This window comes from Protopterus annectens, chromosome 3.part0 (assembly GCF_019279795.1).
Source record: "Protopterus annectens isolate FY-2018-M chromosome 3.part0, PAN1.0, whole genome shotgun sequence".
NCBI lineage: Eukaryota > Metazoa > Chordata > Ceratodontiformes > Protopteridae > Protopterus > Protopterus annectens.
In genome coordinates this window covers 190088021-190103257 of record NC_056731.1, presented here as the reverse complement: position 1 = coordinate 190103257, position 15237 = coordinate 190088021, and the positions used below count along the sequence as shown (strand labels likewise).

At 42.9% G+C, this 15237-nt stretch overlaps 1 protein-coding gene across 1 annotated transcript in view; it reads right to left on the bottom strand.

The window, feature by feature from the left end:
* Positions 1–15237, bottom strand: part of LARP4B (La ribonucleoprotein 4B) — a 2371531-nt gene that overhangs the window by 2325222 nt on the left and 31072 nt on the right. Inside the window, exon 2 of the mRNA XM_044065528.1 lies at positions 8896–9048. Within this exon, the coding sequence (XP_043921463.1) occupies positions 8896–9048 (153 nt within the window). The remainder of the gene's footprint in view (positions 1–8895; positions 9049–15237) is intronic.

Genomic DNA, 15237 nt, shown 5'->3' with positions numbered 1-15237 from the left:
CAGACTGGACATAAGCTCCACCTGGATCTGTGTCTCGAGAAACTGTCTTATGAGCTTACCAATGTCATTAGAGCACAAACTTCAGGAAGACCTAAAAGTAGTGGAAAGAGGTCTGGAGTATCTCCATGGGGAATGGGACGGAGACCTCCTAAGTAAGGACAGACAAGGAGGACCTGGTGCCAACACTGCAGGAAGCCATGCTGTAAAAGCACAACTCAGCCCCGTAGCAGCAGAGGATGAACAGGGAGGAGGAATGGTAGTGGTTTCTGAGCTTGGAGCCAAGCGAGTCGGCTCCAAAGGCTCTTTTTCCCGGGCGGTTCCGAGGAAGACTGCGGAGGAGACTGTCTCCTGGACTCCCTGGGCTTTTTTGAAGAGGGCTGAGCCCCTGATGTTGAAGGAATCCCTGAGGTGGCAGGAGGAGGAAGTAAACCTTTTAAAATAAGTTTACTCCACTTGTCTGCCAGAGCCTGAGGACTAATAGCTTTGCAAATCTCACAGTGGGCAACCAGATGCTGAGGCCCCAAACAGTACACACACTCTCCGTGGGCATCAGATAAGGGGATCTTCCCCTCCAAAAGGAACTGCATTTCTTAAATTCTAATGGCTGTTGATCGGCAATGAGGAAAGAGAAAGGAAGAAAAGGCAGAAAAAGAGAAGATTTAAAAAAAAAAAAAGTCCTGACAAACAGAAAATACGAAAAATCTTGGCAGGAAAGTAGAGAAAAATAGAAAATAGGTAAGGAAAGAAACATCCAGCAAAAATCACTCACCAACACATGGAGAAACTTAAGCCAAGGAACTCTATGCAAACTCTAAGTGCGGCAAAAATCTGACATACTGTGGGTGAGCAGGGCATTATGAGTAGGGAGGAGGAGCTCAAGTCAAGAGTCTCAAACTAGTAGTCAGCGGCAAGTCTGTTCCAAGCCTCTGAACCGTATTCCCACAGGTTAATGGAATGAAGTGGGCAACATCAAATAAAGTAGTAACGTTCTTACCATAACGTTCCATCTGTGTTGTTGATCTTCATTCATTCATGACTGATGGGTCTAGGTTCCATCCTCGGAACAGACTCTGACGATATAACAAGCTCGAGCCAGCCAAAAATTCTCGAACTAAGGTTACTCATAGTGCCCCTTTCCTAATCACCTCAGATTGAGTTTCCCATAAAGATAATAAAGCAGAGGCTTTATCTGAGCAAATGCCCTAACATATGACCAGGACCAAATCCAAACCTCCAGGAGTCTTTTGGAGGGGGTTGGTGGGTGGGATGTCATGAATGAATGAAGATCAACAACACAGATGGAACGTTATAATAAGAACATAACTTCTTTATCTGATGCTGCTAATCTTCATTAACTCATGACTGATGGGACAGAGTCCCTAGCTACCTTTTGTCCTGGGAGGTCCTACAGAAGAATATTCCTGATCACCATTGAGCAAAAGGATGCTCTTCCCCTGCAGACGAAATCCAATTTGCAATGAGTGGTAAAGTTAAGAGGGGTAGTCCAAGTGACTGCTGTGCAAATGTCATCAATAGAAGCTCTTGAATGAAAAGCAACCAAAGTAGCAACTGATCTGGTTGAGTGCACTTTGATTTTGGTAGTTAAACGTATCTGGTTTCGTTGATTGATAAGGGAGATGCAGTATCTTGACCATTTTGACAAAGTGACTTTGGAAACTGATTTTCTTAACTTGGGTCCTGAAAAGGCCAGGAACAATTGGTCAGTTTTACGGAAAGACTTGGTCCTAAGTAGAAACGTAGTTGTCTATGTACCTACCTCTAATAAATGCAAGCAATATTCTCCTTTATTGGAAAAATTTGGGAAGAAAACTATTAGGTCGATGGACTAATTAATGTTTAACTCTGAGACAACCTTGGGCAGAAAGGAAGGATTAGTCTGAAGAGTGGAAAACTATGTAAGGGCGTTTTACACACAAGGCCTGCAATTCTGATATTCTCCTCGCCAAGGTAATGGCTATCGAGAATAAAGTCTTCCAAGACAAGAATTTTATATCACAGGAGGGAGCAGGCTCAAAGGGATGATGAGTCAAAGTTTACAGAACCAGTGTCAAATTCCAAGATTCAATGGGCTCTTTGAAGGTTGGTTTTATATGCAAGACTCCTTTCAAAAAGGTTTTACAGAGACTGTGAATTATTAGTGAGAAATCTTGGAAACCATTACGGAAGTTTGAGAGAGCTGCTAAATAATCCCTGATCGTAGAAGTTGAAGCCGAATGCAGTAAGGTTGATAAATACTCCAACACTGAACTAATGAGGGATAGAAGTGTCCAGCCCCTTTCTCCCGAGACCAAAAAAAACAAATCTGTTCCATTTGCTATGTTAAATTTTTCTGGTGGACAGTTTATGGGAAGCCAGAAGTATTTTTCGTACAGGAGAAGAATGGCTATTCTGCCTAGCAATTACCAGAAGTGGAGGTACCAAGCTGTCAAGTTGAGGCTCTATAGGTTTGAATGGATCAGTCCATGTGGGTGTGACAGTAACCCTGGAGTTGGATAGAGAATCCATGGCCAGTGAACCAGATGAGGTCAAAGGAAGGGGAATCAGATTTCCCTGGGCCAATATGGTGCAATGAGCATTACATTGCTTCTCAACCAAAGAGCTTTCTTTAGAAGTTGTGGGATCAGAGGGAAGGCATAAAGCAGTCCTGGGGGCCAATTGTGTACTAGTGTGTCCCTCAAGGACTCCCCCTGAGGGGGGATTAGGGCAAAGCAGTTGCTGCATTTCTGGTTGGTGGGGGATGCGAACAGATCACAGCAAGGCCGTCCACAGCAACAAAAGATTTTTGTCACTTTGGGATTGAGAGACCACTCATGAGGCGTGAGAATGCATCTGCTCAGTTTGTCCGCAAACACACTGGAGCTCCTGGGAATGTGTATTGCCACCAGAAAGCGGTTGGAGGCTATCACCCATTACCATACTCTCTTGGCTTCTCGACACAATGGGTAGGATCTCCCCCCTATTTGCTGATGTAACAGACCAGTGACATGTTGTCTGACTGAATAGCAATTGTCCCCGATGGGAGGGCAAATTGAAATGCTTGCAACGCCATAAGCCCCACCCTCAATTCTAGGACACTGATACACAAGCTGACCTCTAAGGGGGACCAGGTGTCTTGGACCGTTTCCCTGAAAATGTCCCTACCCCATCAGGGATGCGTCCATGGTCACTACGGCCTTGGGTTGAGAGGGTGAGAAGGGATAACTCTATAGTTCCATTTGTGGCTTCATCCACCAGTTCAGACATTGCTTGCAGCAGTTGGTTATGCGGATTTGGTGGGACATAGGATGTGTTAATAGGGATCACTGAGGGGCTACGAGCCATTGTAGTAATCTCATATGTAGCCTTGCTAGGGGAACTATAATAATCATTGCTACCACTGATCCTAGCAGTTGAAGGAATAAACGAGATGGAACTTTGCTCTGAGAGAGTATCAATCGGAGTTGAGATCTTAGTTTGTGAAGCCTGTGATGAGGAAGGGTGACAACTCAAGTCCTTGTATCAAATGCTGCTCCTATAAATTCTAGGCTTTGAGTAGGTAGCAGTTGTGACTTCTCTTTGTTTACAGATATTCTCAGGAAACATGCTAGCTGTAAGGGTGTCATGCAAGGCAAGGAGCAGTAGATGCTTGGAGGGGGCGGTAAGGAGGCAATTGTCTGAATATGGAAACAGCCAGAATCCTTGCAGTCTCAAGTGAGCTGTTACTGCTGCCACACATTTGGTGAACACTCAGGGGGCTGTGGACAGACCAAAGGGCAGCACTCGAAACTGGTAATGATTTGCTCCCAGCCAGAAGCAGAGATATCTTCTGGAGCTTTTGCACATTTTTATATGGTAATATGTATCTTGGAGATCTACTGAGCACATCCAGTTGTTTTTTTTAGAAACAGGAGAATAGACTGAACCGGGACCATCTGGAATTTGGTCTGTTTGACGAACTTGTTCAGGATGCTGAGGTCCAGGAGTGGCCTCCAGTCCCCTGTCTTTTTTGGCACTTAAAAGAATCTTGAGTAGAATCCAGATTCTATATGGTCAGGTGGGACTGCTTGGATGACTCCTTTCAAGCAGCTTTCGAATTTCTTGTACTATGTCCCTCTGACTGGGTGGAAAGTCTGTGATTCTCCTTTGTGGTCTCGGATAAAGATCGAAGGGGATGTGGTAACTTCAGGTAATTATCTTCTGCGCCCAGGAATCTGAGGTTGAGTGCCAGACTAAGGGGTGCAGACAGAATAGTCCCCTGACCACTTCCAGAGGCAAGCATTCGGGCTGCTCTTCAGAAGCGCTGGTAGGGCTGTCCAGAAAAGGAATCTCTGGACCCCTGGTTATGCAGATCCCCTCTGCCACTGGGGTGGGGGGGTGTCTTCCTGATGAGTTCCTCCCTCTGCCCCGGGGAGGATAGGGAATGGGGGACTCACCACATGCCATGGAATGGCCCTTGGGATTTCCTGAACCACATTTTTCCACTTCTCTGATTCTTAGTATAGGATCGCTGGGGAATGGAAAAATATACGACCATAGCACATAGGGTCTTTCTGTCCTTCTCACACCTGGCTAGCGTGTCAAACCTTTGAACGAAACAGAGAGGAATCATCAACGGAAGCGTTGATGAAGGAAGACTTGTAAGGGTCTGCAAAGTCATACAAGAGCATCCAGGCATGATATTTCATGTCAATGCCTGTAACAGCTGCTCTGGCCATCCCTTCAGTTGTATGTGTAATCAACCGCATGGACGGTCTACATATTAATTCCAGGGTGGCAAGCTGTGATAAAACTTTGTCACATACCATATCTGACACTGTTCCTGCTAATGTCCCTGAGAGTTCTGTAATCAGGTCCATTTGGAATCAGGTAAAATGTGCCAAGAAAGTCAATGACCATATGGCAAAAGGTTGCTGAAGCATAAACCCACTTCTCAAGTCTATCCATTATCCGAGACACCCTGTCTGGAGGATGAACAGCAGGACTCTCGTCTGAGAGTTCTTTCTTAGTAGCCTCTGCCACCACCACAGCATCTACTGCCAAGCCTTTGGACCAATGGGGCTGATCCTCAGAAGGGGAGAGTACTTTGTCTGGTCACCGAGGGATTGGCCCAACGGTGTCAGGAGCCTTCCAGGCACGCTGCATGAGTTTTACCAAGTCATCTGCAGGTGGGGGTCACCCAGGAAGTACAGGGTCAGGCACTGAACGCCTGCAAGAAAACAGATTCCTCCGAGGAAGGGTTTGTGGACTTCGTCACCCCTCTGTTTCAAGATCTCCAGTATGTCTCCAAAGGAGACATTCTCAAGTGACTGTGGGGACCCTTCCCTCTCATCGTAATCTGTATCTTCAATGAGGGATTCATCTGGAGAATCAACGTGCTTCCTCTTGCACAATCTCTTATGGGGTGGCTCTTCAATGGGAAGATCAGAAGAAGACTCCAAAGAGAGGGTGCCCTGCAGAAGGGTGCCTTGCTGCTCCTCTGCCCGATGTCCCACAGTAGTGGACTGCGGCAGCTGCGAACCAGAGGGCATTATATATGACATTCCGGCACCGAGGGAGGCAACTGTGAGCCTGCCGAGGTGAGTGCCCTCTCCATAACCTGGAAGGGAGGCCTGCCTGAAGAGGGATGGGAGCCCGGAACAGAAGAAGACAACCTCAGAACTGGGGTTACACCTCGCTATGACGAGTGCACCTTCAGGCAAGGAGCCACCAGAGGACTTGGAGCTGTCAAGGCAGCCAGAACTATAGACGGCGCCAGAGAAAAAACTGGAATCATACTAGGAATCATGGTGCTGACAGACCAGTCACAGTCCAGAGGGTGGGTCGTCTCCAACTGAACCGTGGTCCACAGGGTAGGCTTCAGAACCAAGTTAAGATCTACCAATGGGACCGAAGAGGTTGGCACCGGGATAGCATCGATAACTCCAAGACCTGCAGGGAGGTTGAAGGAGGAATGTAGGTTGTAGTCTGTGGAGAAAAATCTTCTGTTCCAGGTGCAAGGGAGGTCCTAGGAAGGGGTTGGGATGCCTCTGGCTGCTAGGAGCTGATCCACTTGTCTCACTACGCTGAGCTCCAAAAGACTCCTGGTGAACGGGCTGACATTCCCAATGGAGAGTCAGGCCAATCTAGGAATGGACTTAGCTGTTGTCCAACAAAGGGGTCAACTGGCGGGGAATATCTTGTCCTGGCAAATGTGTTGACCTTTGGCACCGTGGTCGAAAGACAGAAAGGTTGTGTTAAGGAGGGAGGGAATAACCTGTTTTAATGGGAGACTATTTTTGGTGCCAAGAGTGTCTACGGTACCGTGGAAGGGGTCAATACCGTAGGAGAAGCAGTCATTGTCAGTTCTGTGGTCAAGGACAGCACCGTGGATGGAGTTTTTGACTCCGGTGCAGACACAGGTGCTGAAAGTCATTTTAGCAATTTTTGGTTTCGGTTCCATACGAACCTGGGCCTTGGTGGTTTTCGATTCCTACATATGAGCAGATGAAGGTACTGACTTGGCTCCACTTCTTCGACTCCTTTAAGGAGGGGTTGAGATCTCCGCCTCAGATAAGGCCTCCGAGAAAGGGATTTTTGAAAGGCACTTCAGGATTAGCTTATTCTTGCTCTCAGTTAATGTGCATGCACTAAAGCTCTTGCATAGTTCGCACAGGGGTTGAACTTTTAAGTGCAGTACTCCCAAGCACTAGACACAGGAGAGATGGCCATCGGAGTTGGGCATCTTTCTGCCACACTTAACACATTGTTTGAAACCAGTAGTGGCCTTTTTGTCCGCCATAATACTACTATCCCAACAACAACAAACCAACAGTAATAAAAAAAAGAAATTTAACAGTTACGAGAAATACTGTCAACGACAGTCACACAAGCATATAGGGAATTTTTTTCTTTCTTTTTAACAGTAGTAAAGGAAGAAAAATACACTAAAGGGAAAGGAAAGGAGAATACTAATGATATATATAAATTATCAAAAGATAAGGGAAAGGGAGGGGCCTGTACCAACGATAGTACTAAGAAATACTAGTAAAGGTAAAAGGGAAAGAAATTCTCACTCGCACCAGTAGTAAAGTATCAGAAAATATAAACAACTAAGAAAAGAACATTTATAAGCAATTACGAAGAAACGTCAATATTTTGTGAAAAAGAAACACTTAGCTTGAGAGCTGACCTGACCCATCTTGAAAGTCTATGCGGCAGACGAGATCTGTGGAGATTAGGAGAGGGACACTATGGGTAAACCTTAGCATGACAGTTTTTGGCTGGCGCGAGCTTCTTATGTCGGCACAGTCGGTTCAGAGGACAGAACAGAGACCCATCAGTCATGAATGAATAAAGATAAACATCAGCTCAAATGTTAATACTTCAGGTAAGAACTGAAGTACAAAGCAGATTTTATATATAGATATATATATATATATATATATATATATATATATATATATATACATATGTGTGTATATATATATATATATACATATATATATATATATACATATATATATATATACATATATATATATATATATATATATATATATATATATATATATATATATATATATATATATATATATATATATATACTATATATATATATATATATATATACACATATGTGTGTGTATATATGTATATATATATATATATATATATATATATATATATATATATATATATATACACACACACACACACACACAAATACATCTACAGCTATTACAAGGTTTTAGCATTAAAGTTATACAGGTGGGGGGGGGGGGGGTGAGCAGCCATTACAAAACTGTACTGTCCTGAGAAATATCAGCAAAACTATTTAAGTATTGGTGAAGACCGGCTTAGGGGCATAGGACAAGGCATGAAGATAATTTGTTTGAAAGTTGCAAAAAAAATCACACAAGCTTTTCAAAAGGTAGTCCAGAAATTGTTTGAATAACCTACAAATAAGTTTGAGAAAAAATATCAGAAGGAAAGTCAGCCTTTTTTCAATGGAGGAACAAGGTTGGAATAAGGGGTGAAAATATTGGGTTAATGATGAAAAAAGGGAATGAAGCTTAGCAACAAGTGTTCTAGAGCAGTAATACACAAGTTCAACAACGGAAGAAAAAGACAGACAGACATGCTCACCTAGCCAAACTATTAAAAAATCTCTCAACTCTCAGGAAAGCATACAAGACATTGCAGCTGATATGGCGGCAACAAGATCTGGAGTCTCTCTCTCACACACAAGCAGGAATTTATGGGACATAAGAGGAGTTCAAGCTTGGAAAAGGAAGTTGCTGCTGAGTAAAAGGCACCAGTGGTGATCAGTTCACCAACTTCTAGTGTCTGGACAGGACCACACCAAATACTGAAATTGTACCTGGGATTAAATAGCTAGATTAGGAACAAGCAACCATTACTAGCAATGAAAATGAGCAAAAATTTGAACATATTTTGATTAGCATTAGACTAGAGAGCAACACACCTGAAACAAAGAAACTGATGTCACTGAATGTTTTCCTTTAAGGCTTCTTGCAATCCTGAGCAAATTTACTGACTAAAAATGGCAAATGCAGTCTATGTATTTAAAAATTATGGTCATACATACCCAATTTCACTCCAATGTGGCTTGTACACATGGCAAATGACCATCTTGCAAAAAAATACTTTTGTTACTATGCTCACTAGAGATTGCCAAGACTGCCTATATTTAGACTTGGGGAAAGCAAGATTTTTCCCCCCGTGTGTGAATGCACGCATGAGTATGTCACATGAAAAGTGCCACGAATACAAGCAACTACATACTGGCTTAAAATAAACGTGAAGCAAATTTTAGAAAGTGACCCTCTTGGGCAAGGCATTTAAGTAGAAGGATATTTAAACTTTCCTAGGCATAGCCTTTTTTCACTTTCTTACCCACAGATGATGTTTGGACCAACTCATAGTCTGTACAATCCAGTGTGACATGCAGATCAGCTTCTTCAGTGCACAAATCAGATAAAGGTGGTTCAGGCAATTCTGTTAATGATTTCAAATTCTGTTGCTCATGTTCTTCACTATACTCCAACCCTATAAGATAAGGGTCAAGTTTGTTAAACACAGTGTACACATACTAGTACAATTACTACTACAAAGTTACACAGCTGAGTGGCTTCAGTAAAAAAAAAAAAAAACAACAGAAGCACCATCATACAGTAAACATTTCCATAAACTTAAGCTAAAATTCAGACTGATACTAACACTGACTACTTAAGGCTACTGAGTAGAGTATAAACTGGCAAAGATGATGCCACAGTGCCAAGAGCACATTTTGCAAGGTAAATACAACAGCAACTTAATTTTCTCAGATCTCTAGTCTGCGGTGTTCCTACTCCTTCTGCACAAAACAATTTTACTTGCTGGTCCTTTTCTACCTAAGCCCATGTCAGGAAATCAGGAGAGCATCACAATTCTACAATATCAAATGGAAACCTCAGCTAACATGTATTAAGTTACTACAAAAGAACACTGACGAAGAAATTTAACCAAAAAAGAAGTTCTGTCTTACCCTAACATTCCATCTGTGTTGTTGATCTTCATTCATTCATTACGGATGGGTTACCAGTTCTGTCCTTGGAACAGAGCCGGCCAATATCAAGCTCGCGTCAGCCAAAAACTCTCGAGCCAAGATCCTACCCTGAATGCTCTGCTCCCTGTTACCTTAGATCGAGTTTGCAAGTTGATAGATAAAAGTAGAGGCTACCTCTGGTCATAACAGACCTACAATAAAGGAGTACATGAGATCAACCAGGAACCTCCACATGGGGGAAGGAGGGTGGGAAGTAATGAATGAATAAAATCGAAAAGTACACAGGCACAAAACCAAAGTAAAACACCACAGCTCACAGGACGGTGGACCCACAAACGATCTCCAAAGAGGGTAGAATAGCAAGTAATAATAGAAAATCCGCAATCAGACTCCACTGGAAACAATATCAGTTAAGCGCTTTCACCCAGTCCAAATACAAGGCATCATCAGAACCATGAATATTGTATTCCAACAGCTTAAATAGCAATTATACATCATGTGACTGCCCCCCTCTCACCAATAAAATACTTAAAATATATTTAAAAAAGTTATGCGTACTTAATACTTGCATCATTAATACATAAATACTTTAGTACATTCAATCATAAAACATTATGTAAAATCCCAACAGCTGAAACTCATAAGTACATTTAAAGAAAAAACACTTTATAATCTAGCAGCCCTTAACTTCAAGACGCTGTTAATATTAATATTATCATTAAGCCCTGGAGCTCTCCCTGCATCTAATCTCAGTTGCCAAAGCAACTCTTTATATTCAAGTTTTGATTCCCAACTACCACCTCTAGGATCCATCAAGACCTGCTCTAGGACCAAAAACTTAATGTCCATATCCTTACAAAACTAGGGCATGTTTATAAAAGGCATTGGAGTCCTTGCCCTTACTAACCTCAAACATGTGCGCATACGCCCTCTTTTTCAAGTGCCTTTCCGTTTTCCCTATGTAAAAACTCATACAAATCATACATAGCCATAGTATGTATGTATGTAAGAGGGCTCCTTTCAAGTTAGATATTGCTGTAGTATACATCATGCAGCATACCAAGTGTACTACAGCAATATCTAACTTGAAAGGAGCCCTCATACATACTTTTTCTAGATCATCATCTAAAGTAGAGACAATAACTATGAAGTATTGGTCTATACTAAAAGTGAATGAGGAAATTTCTAGTTTTCTCCCTACACATCCCCATTTTGTAAGAAGTGACATGAACCTTAAAGAGTTAGTGGAAAGAGGGTTTGAATCCCATGCAAGGCAGGACAGAGTAAAGAAAGGTACCTAGAAATGTGGAGCCTGTCATCAATGTTGTTACATGATAAATCAAGGTTCTGTGTATATCCTAGGAAAATGAAAATTCAAGGATCCAAATATTTTAATTGTAGGACACAGGGTGTGGTACACATGGGGGTATGTATGATTTGTAAGAGTTTTACATAGGGAAAATGGAAAGGGACTTGAAAAAGAGGGTGTATGAGTACAAGTATGAGGTTAGTAAGGGCAAGGACTCCAATGCCTTTTATAAACATGCCCTAGTTTGTAAGGATATGGACATTAAGTTTTTGGTCCTAGAGCAGGTCTTGATGGATCCTAGAGGTGGTAGTTGGGAATCAAGACTTGAATATAAAGAGTTGCTTTGGCAACTGAGATTAGATGCAGGGAGAGCTCCAGGGCTTAATGACAATATTAATATTAGCAGCGTCTTGAAGTTAAAGGCTGCTAGATTATAAAGTGTTTTTTCTTTAAATGTACTTATGAGTTTCAGCAGTTGGGATTTTACAAAATGTTATATGATTGAATGTACTGAAGTATTTATGTATTAATGATGTAAGTATTAAGTACGCATAACATTTTTAAATATATTTTAAGTATTTTATTGGTGGGAGGGGGTAGTCACATGATGTATAATTATTATTTAAGCTGTTGGAATACAATATTCATAGTTCTGATGAAGCCTGTTATTTGGACTGGGTGAAAGCACTCAACTGATATTGTCTCCAGTGGAGTCTGATTGTGGATGTTATATTAAAGTAATGAATGAACAAAGAACAACACAGATGGAACGTTATGGTAAAACATAACTTCTTTATCTGATGTTAATCTTCGTTCATTCCATACTGATGGAATAGAGTCCCCAGCTACCAGTATCCCTGGGTGGCACTCGGAAGGACATTCCTGAGCACCATGGAGTCAAAGGAAACTCTACCTCTGGAGGCCAAGTCCAATTTGTAATGAAGAATAAAGGTATGAGGTTTGGCCCAAGTTGCAGCTGAGCAAATATCACTGAAGGAAGCCTTAGCATGGAAAGCTGCTGACGTTGCCACAGATCTTGTAGAATGTGCTTTGACTCTATGAGGCAAGGTGAGATTGTTTTTGTTGTAGATAAAAGTAATGCAATTTCTCAACCATGATGTCAATGTAACCTTTGAGACAGGATGACCTTGTCTAGGATCAGAAAAAGCCAGAAACAATTGGTCTGCTTTACGGGTAGATTTTGTTCTGTCCAGATAAAATCATACTGGTCTATGAACATCCAAGGAGTGCAGCCAATACTCTCCCTTGTTAGAATGGTTAGGAAAGAACACTGGAAGGTCAATAGACTGGTTGATCCGTTCTGACACCACTTTTGGTAAAAAAGAAGAATTAGTTCTCAGAGACACCCTATCCATATGGAAGATAAGATAGGGAGGTTTGATGCATAAGGCTTGAAGTTCTGACAAGCATCTGGCTGATGTGACTGCAATCAGAAAGCTTTCCAAGAAAGATATTTTACATCACATGAAGACGCAGGTTCAAAGAGGGGAGCTCTTATGGCTTGCAGAACCAATGCCAAACCCCAAGGTTGTACCAGTTCTCTAAAGGGAGGTTTTAGGTGTATAGCCCCCTTCAAGAAAGTTTTACAGGGTCTGTGTGACATAAGTGAAGAATCTTGAAAACCAATGTGGAAATTAGAGATGGCAGCTAAATGCACACGAATAGTAGAGGGAGACACCACAGAGTGGAAAAGAAGTGATAAGTAATCCAGTACCACAGAAACTGTGGCTGACAAGGGGTCTAACTGTATATTCGCTGCCCATAGAGAGAATCTTTTCCATTTATTAAGATAGATTAGTCTGGTAGACGATTTATAAGATGCAATAATAATAATACTGCGTACAGGGGAAGAGAGATTTTCATACCTGGCAATCATTGGAAGTTAAGAAATCAAGCTGTCAGTTTCATGGTTGTTAGACTGGGGTGAATCAGACTCTGTGGATGGGAGATCAACATTGGGGATGGATTTAGGATCCATGGTTGATCTAGCAGGTGAGGCCAAAGGAAGGGGAAACAGACTGGTCGAGGCCAATATAGAGCAATGAGGATCAATTTGCTCTGCACCGGTGATGCTTTCTTCAGAAATTGGGAGACGAGGGGGAGAGGAGGATAAGCATAAAGAAGACCCGAGGGCCAAGCGTGGACTAGAGCGTCCCTTGGTGACTGTCCTCGAGGGGGGATTAGGACAAAGTAGTTGCTGCACTTGTAGTTGGCTGGGGAGGCAAATAGGTCGCAGCGAAGCTGGCCCCAGCAGTAGAAACTTTTTGCTGTTTTCATAGAACTGAGGGACCACTCGTGAGGCTGCAGAATGCAGCTGCTCAATTTGTCCGTTATCACATTGAAACTCCCGGGAATGTGCATTGGAATTAGAAAGTGGTTGGAAGCTATTGTCCATTGCCATATTCTCAAGGCCTCTTGGTATAATGGGTAAGATTTAGTGCCCCCTTGTTTGTTGATGTAACAGACCACTGACATGTTGTGTGATTGGATCGCAATAGTCCCTGATGGAAGGATGGAATGAAATGCTTGCAGTTCTAGTAGTACCACCCTCAGATCCAGGACACTGACATGCAAAAGGGCCTCTGTGTCTGATCAGGTGCCTTGGACCGAGTTTCCCTGACATAGCCCCCCAATCAGGGAGGTGTCCATGATCGGTTGATGGGGCGAGATCATTGTTGGGGATTTCGAGACATCCACCAGAATAAATCTTGCTTGCGTCTCTGAGTTACACTTATCTGAAAAGACAAAGGATGTTGTAGAGGGTACCACTGACTGAGAAGTAGTCACAGAAGCAGCCTCATATGGAATCTGGCTCGAGGAAGAATGGTGATCAAGGCTGCCATTGACCCCAAGAGTTGGAGTATAGATCGAGCAGGAGATTTGTGGTGAGAGCAGCGGTTTAACCTGTTGTCTTATTGTCTGAAGCCTGTGGTAAGGAAGGGATGCTGTGCAATTTCTCCTGACCAAAAGCACCCCTATAAATTCCAAAGACTGAGTTGGAGTCGTGTTGGATTACTCCCAGTTTATAGCAATTCCCAGGCTATGTGCTCTTAGTAGAATGTAGTGTATGGCTTCTTCCAGTAGACACTTGGCAGGGGCGGTGAGGAGCCAGTCATCTAGATATGGAAATGCCTGGAATCCTTGAAGTCGCAAGTGGACAATAACCACTGCCATGCATTTAGTGAACACTCTGGAGGCTGTAGAGAGACCGAAAGGCAGAGCTTGAAATTGGTAGTGACTGGCTCCTATGCAGAAGCGGAGGTATCTTCTTGAGCGTTTGTCCATTTTTATGTGGTAATATGCATCCTGAAGATCTACAGAGTACATCCAATCATCTTCCAGAAGAGGAAGGATAAACTGAACCGTGACCATCCGAAATTTCTCTGTTTTTACAAATTTGTTCAGTGAGTTGAGATCCAAAATTGGTCTTCAGTCCCCTGTTTTTTTGGCACTAAAAAGAACCTTGAGAAAAAAACGGATCCTATCTAGTCTGGGAGGACCATTGGGATGACTTTTTTGTGGCAGCTTTTGGATTTTGTGTGCTGCTGCCTCCCTTTGACTGGGTGGAATGTCTGGTAATACTCAGGATGAGATTGGACAAGGATGGAAGGGGATGCAATACCCTCTGGTTATCATCTCTAGTACCCAAGAATCGGTTACATTTTGCCAGGCAGCGGGGTACAAGGAAAATCGACCCCTGACTGCTTCCAGAGGTGAGCAGTCAGAAAATGTTTCAGGAGCGCGGGTAGGGTTGGCCAAAGAAGGAATCTTTGGAACCCCAGTTTCATTGAATCCTCTGCCCTGAAAGGGGTGTCTTCCATTGGAGTTTCCCCCTCTGACTCTAGGGGAGAACTTGGCAAGTGCATCTCTGAAAGAGCCTTGTGATTTCCTGTACCACATCTTGCAGCTCCTCTGATTTCTGGACTAGGATTGCTGAGGAAAGGAGTGTCTGACACCAATGGTAGACAGGGTCTTGCCATGTTGTTCGCACCTTGCCAGCGTATCTTTCACTTTAGGGCCAAACAAAGAACCGGCCTCGATGGGGATGTTCATGAAGGAAGCCTTAAATGAGTCTGCAAAAGTGTATCCAGGAATGTTGTCTGGTGACTATACCCACGTCTGCCGCACTAGCCACCCCTTCCGTTGCGTGAAAAATAAGATGCATGAAAAAGTTAGAAATGGAATCTAGGGTGGCTATCTGAGAAGCCACGCTGTCATAGACCTAGTCAGAAACCGCTCCTACCAAAGTTTCAGAGAGTTGGTTAATAAGATCTCTCTGAAGCCTGGTAAAATTCAAAGACCTTACGGCGAAGGTCGATGAAGCAAACACATGCTTCTCTAGTCAGTCAAGCGCCTGGGA